The sequence below is a fragment of the Vicia villosa genome, linkage group LG7 (genome assembly GCF_029867415.1).
Source record: "Vicia villosa cultivar HV-30 ecotype Madison, WI linkage group LG7, Vvil1.0, whole genome shotgun sequence".
NCBI classification, from domain to species: domain Eukaryota; kingdom Viridiplantae; phylum Streptophyta; class Magnoliopsida; order Fabales; family Fabaceae; genus Vicia; species Vicia villosa.
Window position 1 is genome coordinate 65,632,686 of NC_081186.1, and position 13,491 is coordinate 65,646,176.

Genomic DNA, 13,491 nt, shown 5'->3' on the forward strand with positions numbered 1-13,491 from the left:
TACGCAACTACAACACCTATGTTTCACGGGTTCGTAACCAGTTACGGCAAACAGCGTAACCGGTTACGCCAACTGATGTGGTAAAAACAGCAGTTTCAACATGTGTTTGGTTTTCATGTAGTTGTTGCTTTGAAATCAAACTAATAAAGCTCGACAGGTTTCGAGTTGTGTGTGATATTGTTTAACAGATTTAGATTTCCATGAACGTTAGTTTGTTTTCTTAAAAAATGATGAGATGCGAGAGAGGTGAGATAAACAATATTTTTTTTTCTATTTCTTTTGTATTCCCTTGGGTCGATGCGCTGCTGCTAGCACTTTTGTTTGGTGTCTTACATGAAACTCTTTTTTTTTTGCACTAAGAAAAGCTTGTTTTTCTCCTCGAGTTTTGTTTAAAAAATATATGATTGCTAAAATGATTAGATTCAACTTGTGTATGTTAAAAAGTATGTGTATTGGTTATTTTGCTCGAAGCAAGAGAGGAAAACGAGGGATGTTTCACGGTTTAATAAGTTGACAGTGCAGGTTGTTGTTGTCTTTAGTGAGGGAAATTGAAAGTAGCACCTGAGAGTGAATGATAACGTTTTCCTGCATGATACTTCATTGGTTTGTCTTTAATTTCTTTCACTTTCTTCTTTCATTTTTTTTACTTAGTCAATCCCTAAGTTTGAATCACTTTGTTGTTTATAATAATTAAATTATTTTCTAATTTATATAAGATTTATCATGGTAGTTTCATACTTCAATGCACCAAAATAAATTGATATCACTTGTTTTATTCATTTGTTTTCACAATTTTGATTAATTATTTACTCTAACAAAGTTAATTATTTTAATTTGATCTTCTATACATTTCTTATGTATCTCATATATTTTGTGAATATATTTTAAAATCTCAAAAAATATTATTATTTGATCATCTTTTAACTAAGTCGAAAATAGTATTTTTATGCCGTTTAAAAAAGGGTCTTTTTAATCAAATATTTTTCAAGTGTTTCCTTTATCAAATGTCTTGATTTAACTTGTGTGATCACATTATGATTAGATTTAACTTTCTTTGAAGTTCATAACATGATCCCCATAGTTTCCACTTAGGGCTTGTTTAACTTCTAAAAGATTAGGTTTAAGTTAGTGTACATATATACTAAAACCCCTAATCCAAGATCCTTGATCTTTTGATCTCAATGCAATGCCATGTTTATATTATTTTGTTGCTATGATCTCTATTTGTTTATATACTTGTACATATACTTATTAATTTTTTATCCTTGTATCTTTGTATTTGTTATCCATTGTATTATCATTGTATATACTTTGTTTACTAACCCACATGCATATATGAGACTCATATATCCATCCATCATATTCATTCATACATGAAATTGATCCAAATGTATTAAACATCTTTTATCCATTATCATTTGAGTTTACATTGATCTCTTTATGTGAGATATTGGATCGAACTCTAGTATTGTCGAAGGGTAGCTTCTTGGTTCGACAGTTCGACAGAGTTAAGCATGAAGTCGAAGGATTGTTCAAATGCTGGTGTCGAAGTGTGCATGCTGTAGTCGAAGATGGGTCTAGCATGCAGATGTCGAAGATGCTAGAGTTGTTAGCATGTTAAATTAGGTTTTAGTGTTTAAACCCTAATTTGTTAAGTTAGCTTGTTTATTAAGTTGGCTTGTGTAATGGGCCTTGCTGAAAAAGCCCATTAGTTAGTATGTTAGGTTTTATTATAAATAGCATACTAGTCTCTCATCATTGCTAAGCTGCAAATCCTAATTTAGGGTGAGAGAGGTTATTTGTTATTCTTGTAAACTTGTAATCTTGTTTTAAGAGAAAGTGAAAGAATAGCAGTTATAACCAATTCTTGTGTTCTTATTCTCTTCCCTAATTCCCTATTATACTTTGTTATTGGTATCGTTTTTCACAACAAATTGGTGCGGTGAGCGTGGAGAAGATGCCTTCAACAAAGTATGAGATTGAAAAGTTCACCGGAGTGAATGATTTCGGTCTGTGGCGCTTGAAGATGAAAGCCCTACTGGTTCAGCAGGGTTGTTTGGAAGCGTTGAAGGGAGAGGCAGCCATGAATGCAGAATTGACGGCAGCGGAGAAGACAAATATGATCGAGAAAGCACACAGCGCATTTTTGTTGAGCCTTGGTGATAAGGTTCTCCGGCAGGTATCAAAGGAGACGACGGCATCAGGGTTATGGGTGAAACTTGAAAGTTTATATATGACCAAATCGCTGGTAAATCGACTCTACCTGAAGCAAGCTTTGTATTCATTCAAGATGATTGAAGACAAAGTATTGGCTGAGCAGTTGGATATGTTCAACAAGCTGCTTCTTGATCTTGAAAATATTGATGTGAAGATCGATGATGAAGATCAAGCGCTGTTACTATTGTGTTCTTTGCCTCGATCACATGCTCACTTCAAAGAAACTCTCTTGTATGGAAGGGAGTCCCTGACGTTTGAAGAAGTTCAATCAGCCTTGTACTCTAAGGACTTGAATGAACGAAAGGAGCATAAACCTTCGACTGTTGGCGAAGGTTTGGCCGTTAAAGGAAAACTCTTACGAAAGGATGGTAAGTTCGACAAGAAGAAAGGCAAAAGCCAGTCGAAGACTTACAGTGGCGAAGCATTTTGCATTCGATGCTACCATTGTAAGAAGGAGGGTCACACAAGAAAGGTGTGCCCTGAACGCTTGAAATATCATGGAGGTAAGGATAATGGCAACGCTGCCATTGTTCAAGATGATTTCGAATCATCTGATGTTCTTGTGGTTTCAAGCAGTGACTCTAAGAAGGAGTGGATTATGGATTCAGGTTGCACTTGGCACATGACTCCAAACAAAGACTTGTTCGAGGAATTATGTGATCAAGATGGTGGATCAGTATTGCTGGGAAACAACAAGGCTTGCAAGATTGCAGGTGTTGGATCTGTGAGATTCAAGCTCCATGATGAGTCAATAAGGTTGTTGACTGAAGTCAGGTATGTTCCTGATTTGAAGAGAAATCTGCTTTCTCTTGGTGAATTCGACAAGAAAGGATATGTTTTCCAAGGAGAGAAAAGCATCCTAAGAGTCATGAAGGGTTCGAAGGAAGTCTTGAGAGGCGTGAAGAAACAAGGCTTGTATACCCTTGAGGCTGAAGTTGTAAGTGGTTCGACAAATGTTGCATCCACGAAACCTTTGTCGAAAACAGAAATCTGGCACATGAGATTGGGCCATGTCAGTGAAAGGAGTCTGGTCGAATTAGGGAAACAAAATCTGCTTGGTGGAGACAAAATCGAAAAGCTGAAGTTTTGTGAACCCTGTGTACTTGGAAAATCTTGCAGAGTGAAATTCAACAAAGGCAAACAAAGAACACATGGATCCATTGATTACATCCATGCTGATCTTTGGGGGCCTGCAAGGTGTCCATCGCATTCAGGAGCAAGGTATTTCCTATCCATAGTAGATGATTATTACAGAAAATTATGGGTATTCATCCAGAAGACTAAGGATGAAACTTTTGAGAATTTCAAAAGTTGGAAAACTCTGGTTGAAAATCAGACTGGCAGAAAGGTCAAGAGGTTGAGAACCGACAATGGCCTTGAATTTTGCAATGAGGCATTCGACAGTTTTTGTGCTGCCTCTGGTATTGCAAGGCATAGAACTACTGCAGGTACTCCACAACAAAATGGTTTGGCTGAAAGGTTTAATCGAACTATTTTGGAAAGAGTCAGATGCATGTTGACTAGTGCCGGTTTAAAGAAGGTGTTCTGGGCTGAGGCTGTTTCGACAGCAACATATCTGATAAACAGATGTCCTTCGACAACGTTAGATATGAAGACACCTGAAGAAGTTTGGTCGGGACATCCACCAGATCTCGACAAACTGAGAGTATTTGGCTGCATAGCCTATGCTCACATTAGGCAAGACAAGGTCGAACCTAGAGCTTTGAAATGCATGTTCATGGGATACCCTGAAGGAGTCAAAGCTTATAGGCTATGGTGCCTAGAGCCAGGTCATAGGAGGTGTATCACCAGTCGAGATGTAGTTTTCAATGAAGCTGAAATGGCTTTTAAGAAAACTGATGATGATGATCGAAGTGCAGAAGAGCTGGAACAGGTAGAGATTCCTGTTGAGGTGGAGCATGTTGATGCTGAATTGCATATCCCTGATGAAGTCGAAGAAGAAGCAGAAGATGCTGAGGAAGTTGAGGAAACTGACGATGACTACCTACTGTCGAGAGATAGGTCGAGAAGAGTCATCAAACCACCTCAGAGACTTGGGTATGCAGATCTTATAGCTTATGCATTAATCTCTGCCAGTGAGGTTCTTGATGATGAACCTAGAGATTATAAGGAAGTTATGAGGAGTCGAAATAAGACTGAATGGCTGAAGGCCATGGATGATGAGATGAAATCTCTTCATGATAATCATACTTGGGAACTGATCAAGAAACCTGTTGGGGCAAGGTTAGTCAGCTATAAATGGATTTTCAAAGTTAAGGAAGGAATTGAAGGAGTAACGTCGAAAAGATACAAGGCAAGGTTAGTTGCAAGGGGTTTCACTCAGAAAGAAGGTGTCGACTTCAATGATGTGTTTTCTCCTGTTGTGAAGCATAGGTCCATTCGAATGTTGCTTGCCATGGTGGCACAGTTCGATCTTGAACTGGAACAGATGGATGTGAAGACTGCGTTCTTGTATGGTGATCTAGATGAAACGATCCTGATGAGGCAACCTGAAGGGTATGTCGAAAAGGGGAAGGAAGATTATGTGTGCAAGTTAAAGAGATCTTTGTATGGGCTGAAACAATCTCCTCGACAGTGGAATAGGAGATTCGACAAGTTCATGGCACGCATAAGTTTCATTAGAAGTCAGTTCGACCACTGCGTTTACTTCAGATTTCGACCAGGTAATTCATTTGTTATTTTGTTGCTTTATGTGGATGATATTCTCATAGCAAGCAACAATGTTGAAGATGTGATGAGGGTGAAGGCTGAACTCAATAAGGAGTTCGATATGAAGGATCTGGGAGCTGCTTCCAGGATTCTTGGAATTGACATTCGAAGAGATAGAAAGAAGTCGAAGTTATGTCTATCTCAAGAGGCATATTTACGGAAGATTCTTGAAAAGTTTGGTATGTCGAATTCGAAGCCAGTTGTGACTCCAACAAACCCTCAATTCAAGCTGAGTATTGATCAGTGTCCCAGTACTGATGTCGAAAGAGCCTATATGAATAGCATCCCATATGCTAATATAGTCGGTTCTTTGATGTATGCTATGGTCTGTACTAGACCCGACATAGCATACGCAGTAAGTCTTGTAAGCAGGTACATGGCGAATCCTGGAAAGGCTCACTGGCAAGCATTGAAGTGGATTTTAAGGTACATAAATGGATCTCTAAACAGAGTCTTAATTTATGGTGGAGCCTTGGGTGAAGATAGTAAAACAGCAATAAAAGGATATGTTGACTCTGATTATGCAGGTTGTATGGATTCTAGAAAGTCTATTTCTGGATATGTTTTCACTATGTTTGGCACAACAATTAGTTGGAAAGCAACTCTTCAGAAGGTTGTTGCTCTATCAACCACTGAAGCGGAATATATTGCTCTCACTGAAGCTGTGAAAGAAGCATTGTGGCTTGAAGGTTTTGCGAAAGAGCTGAAACTTCAAGGTCGAGGTATCACTATTAAATGTGATAGTCAAAGTGCAATACACCTGTCAAAGAATTCAGCCTATCATGAGCGAACTAAGCACATTGATGTGAGGCTGCATTTCGTCAGAGGAGTAATCGAGCGTGGAGAAGTCCAAGTGCTGAAGGTTTCGACTGAAGACAATGCTGCTGATATGATCACCAAGACATTGCCGAGTTGCAAGTTTTTCCACTGTATGCAGTTGATAAAGCTGCATGAAGAAAGCTAGTTTGTTCCTTGACGTTGTAGAGTTAGGTCCAAGGTGGAGATTTGTGAGATATTGGATCAAACTCTAGTATTGTCGAAGGGTAGCTTCTTGGTTCGACAGTTCGACAGAGTTAAGCATGAAGTCGAAGGATTGTTCAAATGCTGGTGTCGAAGTGTGCATGCTGTAGTCGAAGATGGGTCTAGCATGCAGATGTCGAAGATGTTAGAGTTGTTAGCATGTTAAATTAGGTTTTAGTGTTTAAACCCTAATTTGTTAAGTTAGCTTGTTTATTAAGTTGGCTTGTGTAATGGGCCTTGCTGAAAAAGCCCATTAGTTAGTATGTTAGGTTTTATTATAAATAGCATACTAGTCTCTCATCATTGCTAAGCTGCAAATCCTAATTTAGGGTGAGAGAGGTTATTTGTTATTCTTGTAAACTTGTAATCTTGTTTTAAGAGAAAGTGAAAGAATAGCAGTTATAACCAATTCTTGTGTTCTTATTCTCTTCCCTAATTCCCTATTATACTTTGTTATTGGTATCGTTTTTCACAACACTTTATTATACTCACTTATTTGTCTTTCGTGACACATGTTATCACACACACACACACACTTGAGGTATCCATTGATTGATTGCTTAAATTGTTTGTTGAAAATCCAAAGGAATGGGAATGGCACTACAACATTTTTAGCCTACGGTCACGCTAAATTTTTCCACAACTCAAAAACTGTGGCCACATATAAGCTTTGGCCAGGATTTTTAAATCGTAGACATATGTTTTGAAAAATTGAATCTGGAGTGTGAAACTATGGTCTTTACTTTATTTGCCACGATTGACAAACTGTAGATATTTTAAGCCGCAAATAAAAACCGCGGCATTATAATTTTCACTTCAAACTATGACCCAAACCCAAATAAATATATCTCGCAAGAACTCCCCCCCCCTTTTTTTTAGATTCCCTCTTGTTAATTAGTTTCTCTCTTTTCTAATTTTTTTTTAAATTGAAAAGAGGAAACAAATTGAAAACTAAATAATAAGTCTAACCTAATTTTATTGTGCTAAACCCTAAAAGAAACACTCAACCGCTTCAAAGAAACACTCATCCGCTTCTCCTCTCCGTCTCATCACTCGCCTATCTCCCTCTCTTGATTCATCCAAACACTCAGCGGCCGGAGGAACAAGTTCAGATGGCGCGAATGGAAAACGAAACGAGGATCGTGTTCAATGGTGAACGAAAGGAGGATCGAAACAGGGTTGTGTTCGATGGAGAAATTTCTTGTTCTCACTTCTCTCACTCACTCATTCATGGTAAATTTCTTGTTCTCACTTCTCTCACTCACTCATTCCCAGATTTCCCAGATTTCAGTATTTTTAATTTAGGGTTTGTGATTATTGTTGTTGTTTACAGGTGAGTAAAGGACTTTGAACCAATTATCTCACTCTACAGGTGATTAGGGTTTGCGTTTTTCATTTATTGTTGTTGTTTCTATCACTCTCTCAGTTCTCTAACTCTAATGTATGTTACCTGTTCTTAACAAGGATTTTAACAAGGTCAAAGTGGAATGGTTCAAGGTCAAAGTGGAATGGAAGTTAACTGTAAGTGTATTAACTAGAAGAGATGTTGCTAATTGTTGTGTTTAAACTGGTATTGGTATGTTTAAACTGAAACTAAAACTGATGTATGTTGAAACTGAAACAAAAATAATGTTGTTCAATCGAGCTTTGTTCGTTTGGGGAGTTACTATCTTGACTATTCTAGGTTACACAAAGTTACTACAAAGAGTTAGTTACACACTCTCTTGACTATATGCTTTGCCAACTATGATAGGAAGTGCTTTCCTCTCTGCAACTGTTCAGACCTTAGTTCAGAAACTTGCTTCCAAAAAATCTCTTGATTACACCGGTTCTATTCTAGATTCTTCCTGCCAATGAGCTTTATTTCTACTGAAGATGGCTCTTCTAGGTATGTAACTAACTCTTTGTTTGTCTTTGAAGGGTTTACAAGGGTTATTTTATATGGCATCATTTACAAGGGTATATTTATATTCTATTATAATCCTTATTCTATACACTTTTGTCATTATATTGAAAACCCTAAAATTTCTTCTATTTTATTAACAATTTTATTGTATTTCCTGTTTCTTCCTTTAAAATATTAAAAAAAAAAAAAGCTAATTTTTAATTTCTTTCTTGATCTTCTTTGACTTTTTCTGCAAACTAAAATAGCCATAGGTTCCTATATAGCGATTATAATATAGCTAAAGTGTATTTTATGTCTGCATGTTGTTTTCAACTTTTCACATTTTCATATATAAATCAAACTAACAAACAACGTAGCTGAATCACGTTGAAGTTTGGTGGTTCTGAATTTTCTAGAAAAATGAGTGTGAATTTTGTGGTAGTTCAATTGAATGGGTTGCTATTGTTCAACTTCAAATTCAAAGAAAGTTAAAACGCCAGGTTATGAAGATCCAACCGTTCTTGCTTCTGAGACACCTTGTGAGTATCCATCATCATTAACTGGTAGTAATTCTGTTCCAAATGATATATTAGTCGATTAATTAATTCAATTAATCACTATAATATGCTGATTGAATCAAGTTTTGTTCTGTAGTTACTGTGAGTGAAGTAGATGCATTGTATGAACTCTATTTGAAGTCAAGCAATTCAATTATTCAAGATGGTCTTATTCACAAGGTGATTTTAGTGTTTTAGTTTAAGATTAAATCTCCTTAATTAATTAAGCTACTTAATAATGACTTCTGGTGCATTTTTACTTTCAGGAAGAATTTCAGCTAGCACTGTTTAGAAATGAAAATCAAAAGAATCTGTTTGCTGACAGGGTAATTAGTATATATAACTGATTCATATGCTCTATATGGTATAAACTTGTTTGGTTTCTTGTTCTTTTTCACAATTGATAATTTCTCTTTATATAGATTTTTGACTTATTGAGTTTGGCGAATTCGTTAGATCTCTTGGTGTTTTTCATCCAAACACACCTTTAGAAGACAAAATTGCATGTAAGATGAAATTCATTGATTTTTCTTCAGCCAATGTTACCATATATATAGCTTATTATTTATTGAAGTGGGAAAAGTGATTTTTGCAGTTGCTTTTAGGTTGTATGATTTGAGACAAACATGGTACATTGAAAGAGAGGAGTTAAAGGAAATGGTATTGGCACTTTTGAATGAATCAAATCTTTTTCTTTCGGATGAGATGATAGAATCGATTGTGGATAAGACATTTGAAGATGCTGATACAAAAGATGATGAAAGAATCGATCAAGATGAGTGGAAAGCTTTTGTTTCTCAGCACCCATCTTTAATCAAGAACATGACTCTCCCATATCTAAAGTGAGTCTACTGTAACCTCTTAATTATACAAAAATAAAAGACAAACGGGTATAAAGCTGCATTGCAATCTCTTGATAAAAAGTAATTTCTAGAAATGTAGAAAGTTTTTTTAAATTATGTGTCTTCCTCATATTTGTAGGGATATTACTATGGCATTCCCCAGTTGTATTTCAAGAACAGAAGTTACTCAGAGCTGTGAGTAATTGAGGAGTTTTCATGCTTATTCACTAGTGAATTGTTATTTATAGTGTACTTTTACATATTTATGTATATATCTATATACACACAGGAGAGACACAGTATAATACTTGAGCAAGGAATGTAACTATGGTTATATATGATTGTTGCATCATCTGCTTTCATAAAAATGTGAATTGGAAGTTATGCAATGTGTAAGGCAGTACCAAAGTCAATTATTGAGTGTACATATAATTACAATTTCACTTCAAGTAGGTAGTTGTTTCCTTTTTAATTGAAAATCAATAATTCATTGATGACTTTTTGATAGTATTGCGGGCTGACTTCATTATCTTTATCTTTACAGGGTGTTGTGAGTGTTCTTAAATCACTAGTTGATACAGTTGGGGAGTGTTGCAGGATGACTTTATTATCTTTATCCTATTCAGGTCTATATGTATTGATACAGTTGGGGAATGTTCGGGTTGGTCAGAACCAAATTTTGAATACAAGGAAGCACCTCTATAGATGATTATCTGTTTGTAGTGTTTATAGCAACTCTTTGTCACTCAAGTTTTTATATTTAGTTTTGGATGATTATCTGTTTTGATGCTATTGTCACGTATAGACAATAAAATAATTTGTATTCATACAATTATAGTAATCAAGCTTTAAATTCTTCAAAATAAGCGCAAGTGATTGGTGTGTTGGTTTGAAAAAGAAAATTGATTTCACTATTGGAGTACTTAGAACTGATTCCAAAATTGATTTTTGATGTGTAAAATTGACATGTTTAATTGACATGTAAAATTGGCCTACATATAGCCGCAGTTTTAATTAGTGGCCATAAACAAACCGTATGCTATAAATTAAATAGAAACCGTGGTTTTACGATCTGGCCACAGTTTTGTACTCATGGCAAAGACAAACCGCAGCCTCAATCTAGATACCTAAACCGTGGCCTATACGAGTCACGAATGTCTATAAAACGTGGCACAAAAAAGAAAACTGTGGATTATACTTTAGGCCACGCCCGCATATCCCATAATCGGTTTTCTGTGGCTAAAACGTTACACCACGGTTATTTTGCATATAGCCGCGATTTCGTGGCCGTGGCAGGAGACCTTTATTTTTGTAGTGTGGTATTGACTAAAATTGTCAATGTACTCAAACTCTTTTCCAAATCTCTTTTATTTTGTGTTAAAGTATTGTTAAAGCTTTTCACTTATTTAAAAATGGTTTTGTATTGATAAAACTCAACCTTTTTAAACCCACCCTTTGTTTTGTATTGTTAAAGGTCAATCAACCTTTTGTTTTGAAACCTTGGAACTAAGAGGAGAATTATTCCCGGTGAAACTACTCTTAGTCCATTGACTTTGTATTGTTAAAGCTTGGTCCCTTTTTTTTTTTGGTTTTGTATTGCTAAAGCTCAACCACTCCTTTGTTTTAAAACCTTGGTACTAAGAGAAGAATTATTTCCGGTGAAACTACACTTAGTCCATTGACCTTGTATTGTTAAAGCTTTGTCCCTTTTTTATTAAAAATTTGTTAAGTATTGTTAAAGCTTAACCTTTTAAAATAAAACTTGTTAAGTATTGTTAAAGCTTAATACCTAAAAAGATTTTGGCCACTTCGGCCCTTTTATTTTCCTTTTAAGGGGAACTACAAAAGCTCTGACTTCCCTTTTCTTTAAAAGGGGCATGTAGGCCTAAGATGCGATGTCTTATCAGGCTCACTTTCAAAAACTTCGTTTCTCATCTCCACACTCTATTTAAACAAATTCACATATGCTTTTCAAAATAAATATACACAAAAACAATAATATTTTCAAAGAGGTTCCTATGGGATACCATAGATATGAGGGGGGCTTAAAACCTTCCCCTTGTATAACAAACCCTCCGTGCTCAAATCTCTGATAAGTTTATTAGTTTTGATTTTAAAAACTTATGTGGGTTTTATTTCCTCTTTCTCCCATTCCTTTTGGAAACAATAGAGGGCGGTGGCGACTCTGTTTTAAACAAATGAGCTAAGTCTTTCCCATGGCTTTAGTCTCACCAATTTCACCGCTACATTGGTGTGAACTATTCTTTTTTCTAAATGAGAATAAATGTTTGTGGTGTTGTGATGTGATTAATGATGTTGTTCTTGTGTATTTTAATCTACCCTCACATTCTTCACACCATTAATATATCAAAGTTTATTCTCACCCCTTTTCTTGTTATTTGTGCTGCTTTAGACCTTGATGTACAAATACTCATGAGTGATTCTATTATTGTGAGTTTGGAAGATGGTTGTGGATCTCATCTTTGTTTACTTTTTTTGTTCATCTCATTTTAGTTCAGTTTTAGTGCTCTTATCTTGTAACATCGGGAATGGGACACATTTGCTATGTTTTTTAGTTAATGTTGAAATATGTGATTTAAAGTTTAATACTTTATTTGAAAAGTTTAAATTGAAGTTGTCACTATATGATTTTCTGTTGCATGTGCTCGAATGTTTTGAAGAGTTTTTGGATGGTTATCGTAGTGACACCTTAAGTTATCGATTAAATATTTTTTATATAAGTTTCGGGGCCTAGGGTGTTACACTATACAAGACATATTGAGTATTTTGATATGTGAAGCTATTTCAATATGTATTTCCCTTTTATTCAATCCTCTCACATTCCATATAATCATCCTAGTTCTTCAGATATGCTTGAGCCCTCTCCATTTCTCAATACTGCAAAGCCATTTCTGCATCCCAGGATATTTTCTCCACTCTGTTTTGCCTTATTGCCTTATCTCCAGTTTATCAGATCGTTTTATCACATTCTTATTCTCTATCCATATTTGTTTCTCTTGGTACTTCTGTTTTTGTGTATTCTTATCCTTGCATTCATGGACAACCTTCTTACACAATATGAAAAAGAGTGGTTTCCATTCATATTCTACAGGTTGTGTTATCTTGTTGCCTTTTAGATCTCTTATAACAATCTTATTCTTAAATTCAGTTGTTATATCTACTTCAATCAACACTCTAGCATATGACACTCTAAGTTTTTTTTTTGTACTTTCATTTTTTCATTATTGGTTTCCCTATGGCACTTTCTATTTTTCTCATGCTTTTCTCCCCCAGGAAACTAATGAAAACTGAGGAAACATTACCCAAATTAGTAGTACTCTTATTTAATCATTTTGTAAGGTAAAAATTGGGATCCATTCATGTAAGAACACGAGTTTGTGATACATTGTATAAGGTCATCTCATCAGTACCATGTCCCTATCAGGTTTCGACTCGAATCTAATTATGAAGTATACCTCTTCATTGTAGTATATAGTTCAGAGAGTGATAAAAAATTCCATGCATTGATCATGAATTGTTTAACAACATTCATTGAAAGCTTTGTCCCTAATGTGTATATAATAAGGATATTTTTCTAGTACCTCATCTCAGATTCTATGTCTTGTTCCTCTATTATTACTTCTACTTTCTCGTTTACGATCATCGCTATTATATATTTAATTTTAATTCCCTTTAGAGGGTAGACATGTTACCTTTGATGACATCCACCAATGGTTTCGGCTTGTTGTCGGCTTATTTCTTATATTCAGTTGCTAAATCCTTCAAATCAGACATTAGATGATGGCGTAAAGATGCGTACCATCGTCGGAGGAGTCGTCACCGCCGATTTTCGCGGCCAGCCACGACCGTAGCCCATTTGCCCTAAAAGTCGCCTAATCTTATTAAGTTGGGTTAAATACGTTTTTAGTCCCTATAAATATGTGATCCTGTATTTTTAGTCCCTATAAAATTTTCCTTCAATGAATGGTCCCTCTAAAATTTTTATGCATGTAATTTCAGTCCCCGCTGTCAAACCAATGTGTATTTTAGAATGATTATTTTGCAGACATGTTCATAATATTTTAAAAAGTTCTTGAAAAAAAAAAGAACTCAAAATTTAATTTCTAAGTTGAGATTTTTATTACTTTTATCATTATATTTTGAAATTTGAAAAATTCATATTTAATTCTTCTTGTTTTAAAAAGTTCTAAAACTTGGTAAATAAATATTTTAAGTATTC

At 35.4% G+C, this 13,491-nt stretch overlaps 1 protein-coding gene across 4 annotated transcripts; it reads left to right on the plus strand.

Annotated features, from left to right (window-relative positions):
• Nucleotides 1-6,962: 6,962 nt before the first annotated feature.
• On the plus strand, nucleotides 6,963-9,518 carry LOC131620660 (calcineurin B-like protein 7). 4 transcript variants are annotated; one of them, XM_058891796.1, is made up of 9 exons: nucleotides 6,963-7,200; nucleotides 7,301-7,543; nucleotides 7,721-7,855; nucleotides 8,353-8,415; nucleotides 8,507-8,589; nucleotides 8,676-8,735; nucleotides 8,866-8,915; nucleotides 9,015-9,251; nucleotides 9,391-9,518. In XM_058891796.1, the coding sequence occupies exons 3-9, from the start codon at nucleotides 7,843-7,845 to the stop codon at nucleotides 9,452-9,454; spliced, it is 570 nt and encodes a 189-aa protein (XP_058747779.1). In that variant the 5' UTR covers nucleotides 6,963-7,200; nucleotides 7,301-7,543; nucleotides 7,721-7,842; the 3' UTR covers nucleotides 9,455-9,518. The 4 variants fall into 4 exon arrangements, with proteins under 4 accessions (XP_058747779.1, XP_058747777.1, XP_058747775.1 ...); XM_058891794.1 differs by having other exon boundaries at nucleotides 7,301-7,855; nucleotides 8,269-8,415; XM_058891792.1 differs by having other exon boundaries at nucleotides 7,301-8,415.
• Nucleotides 9,519-13,491: the final 3,973 nt, after the last annotated feature.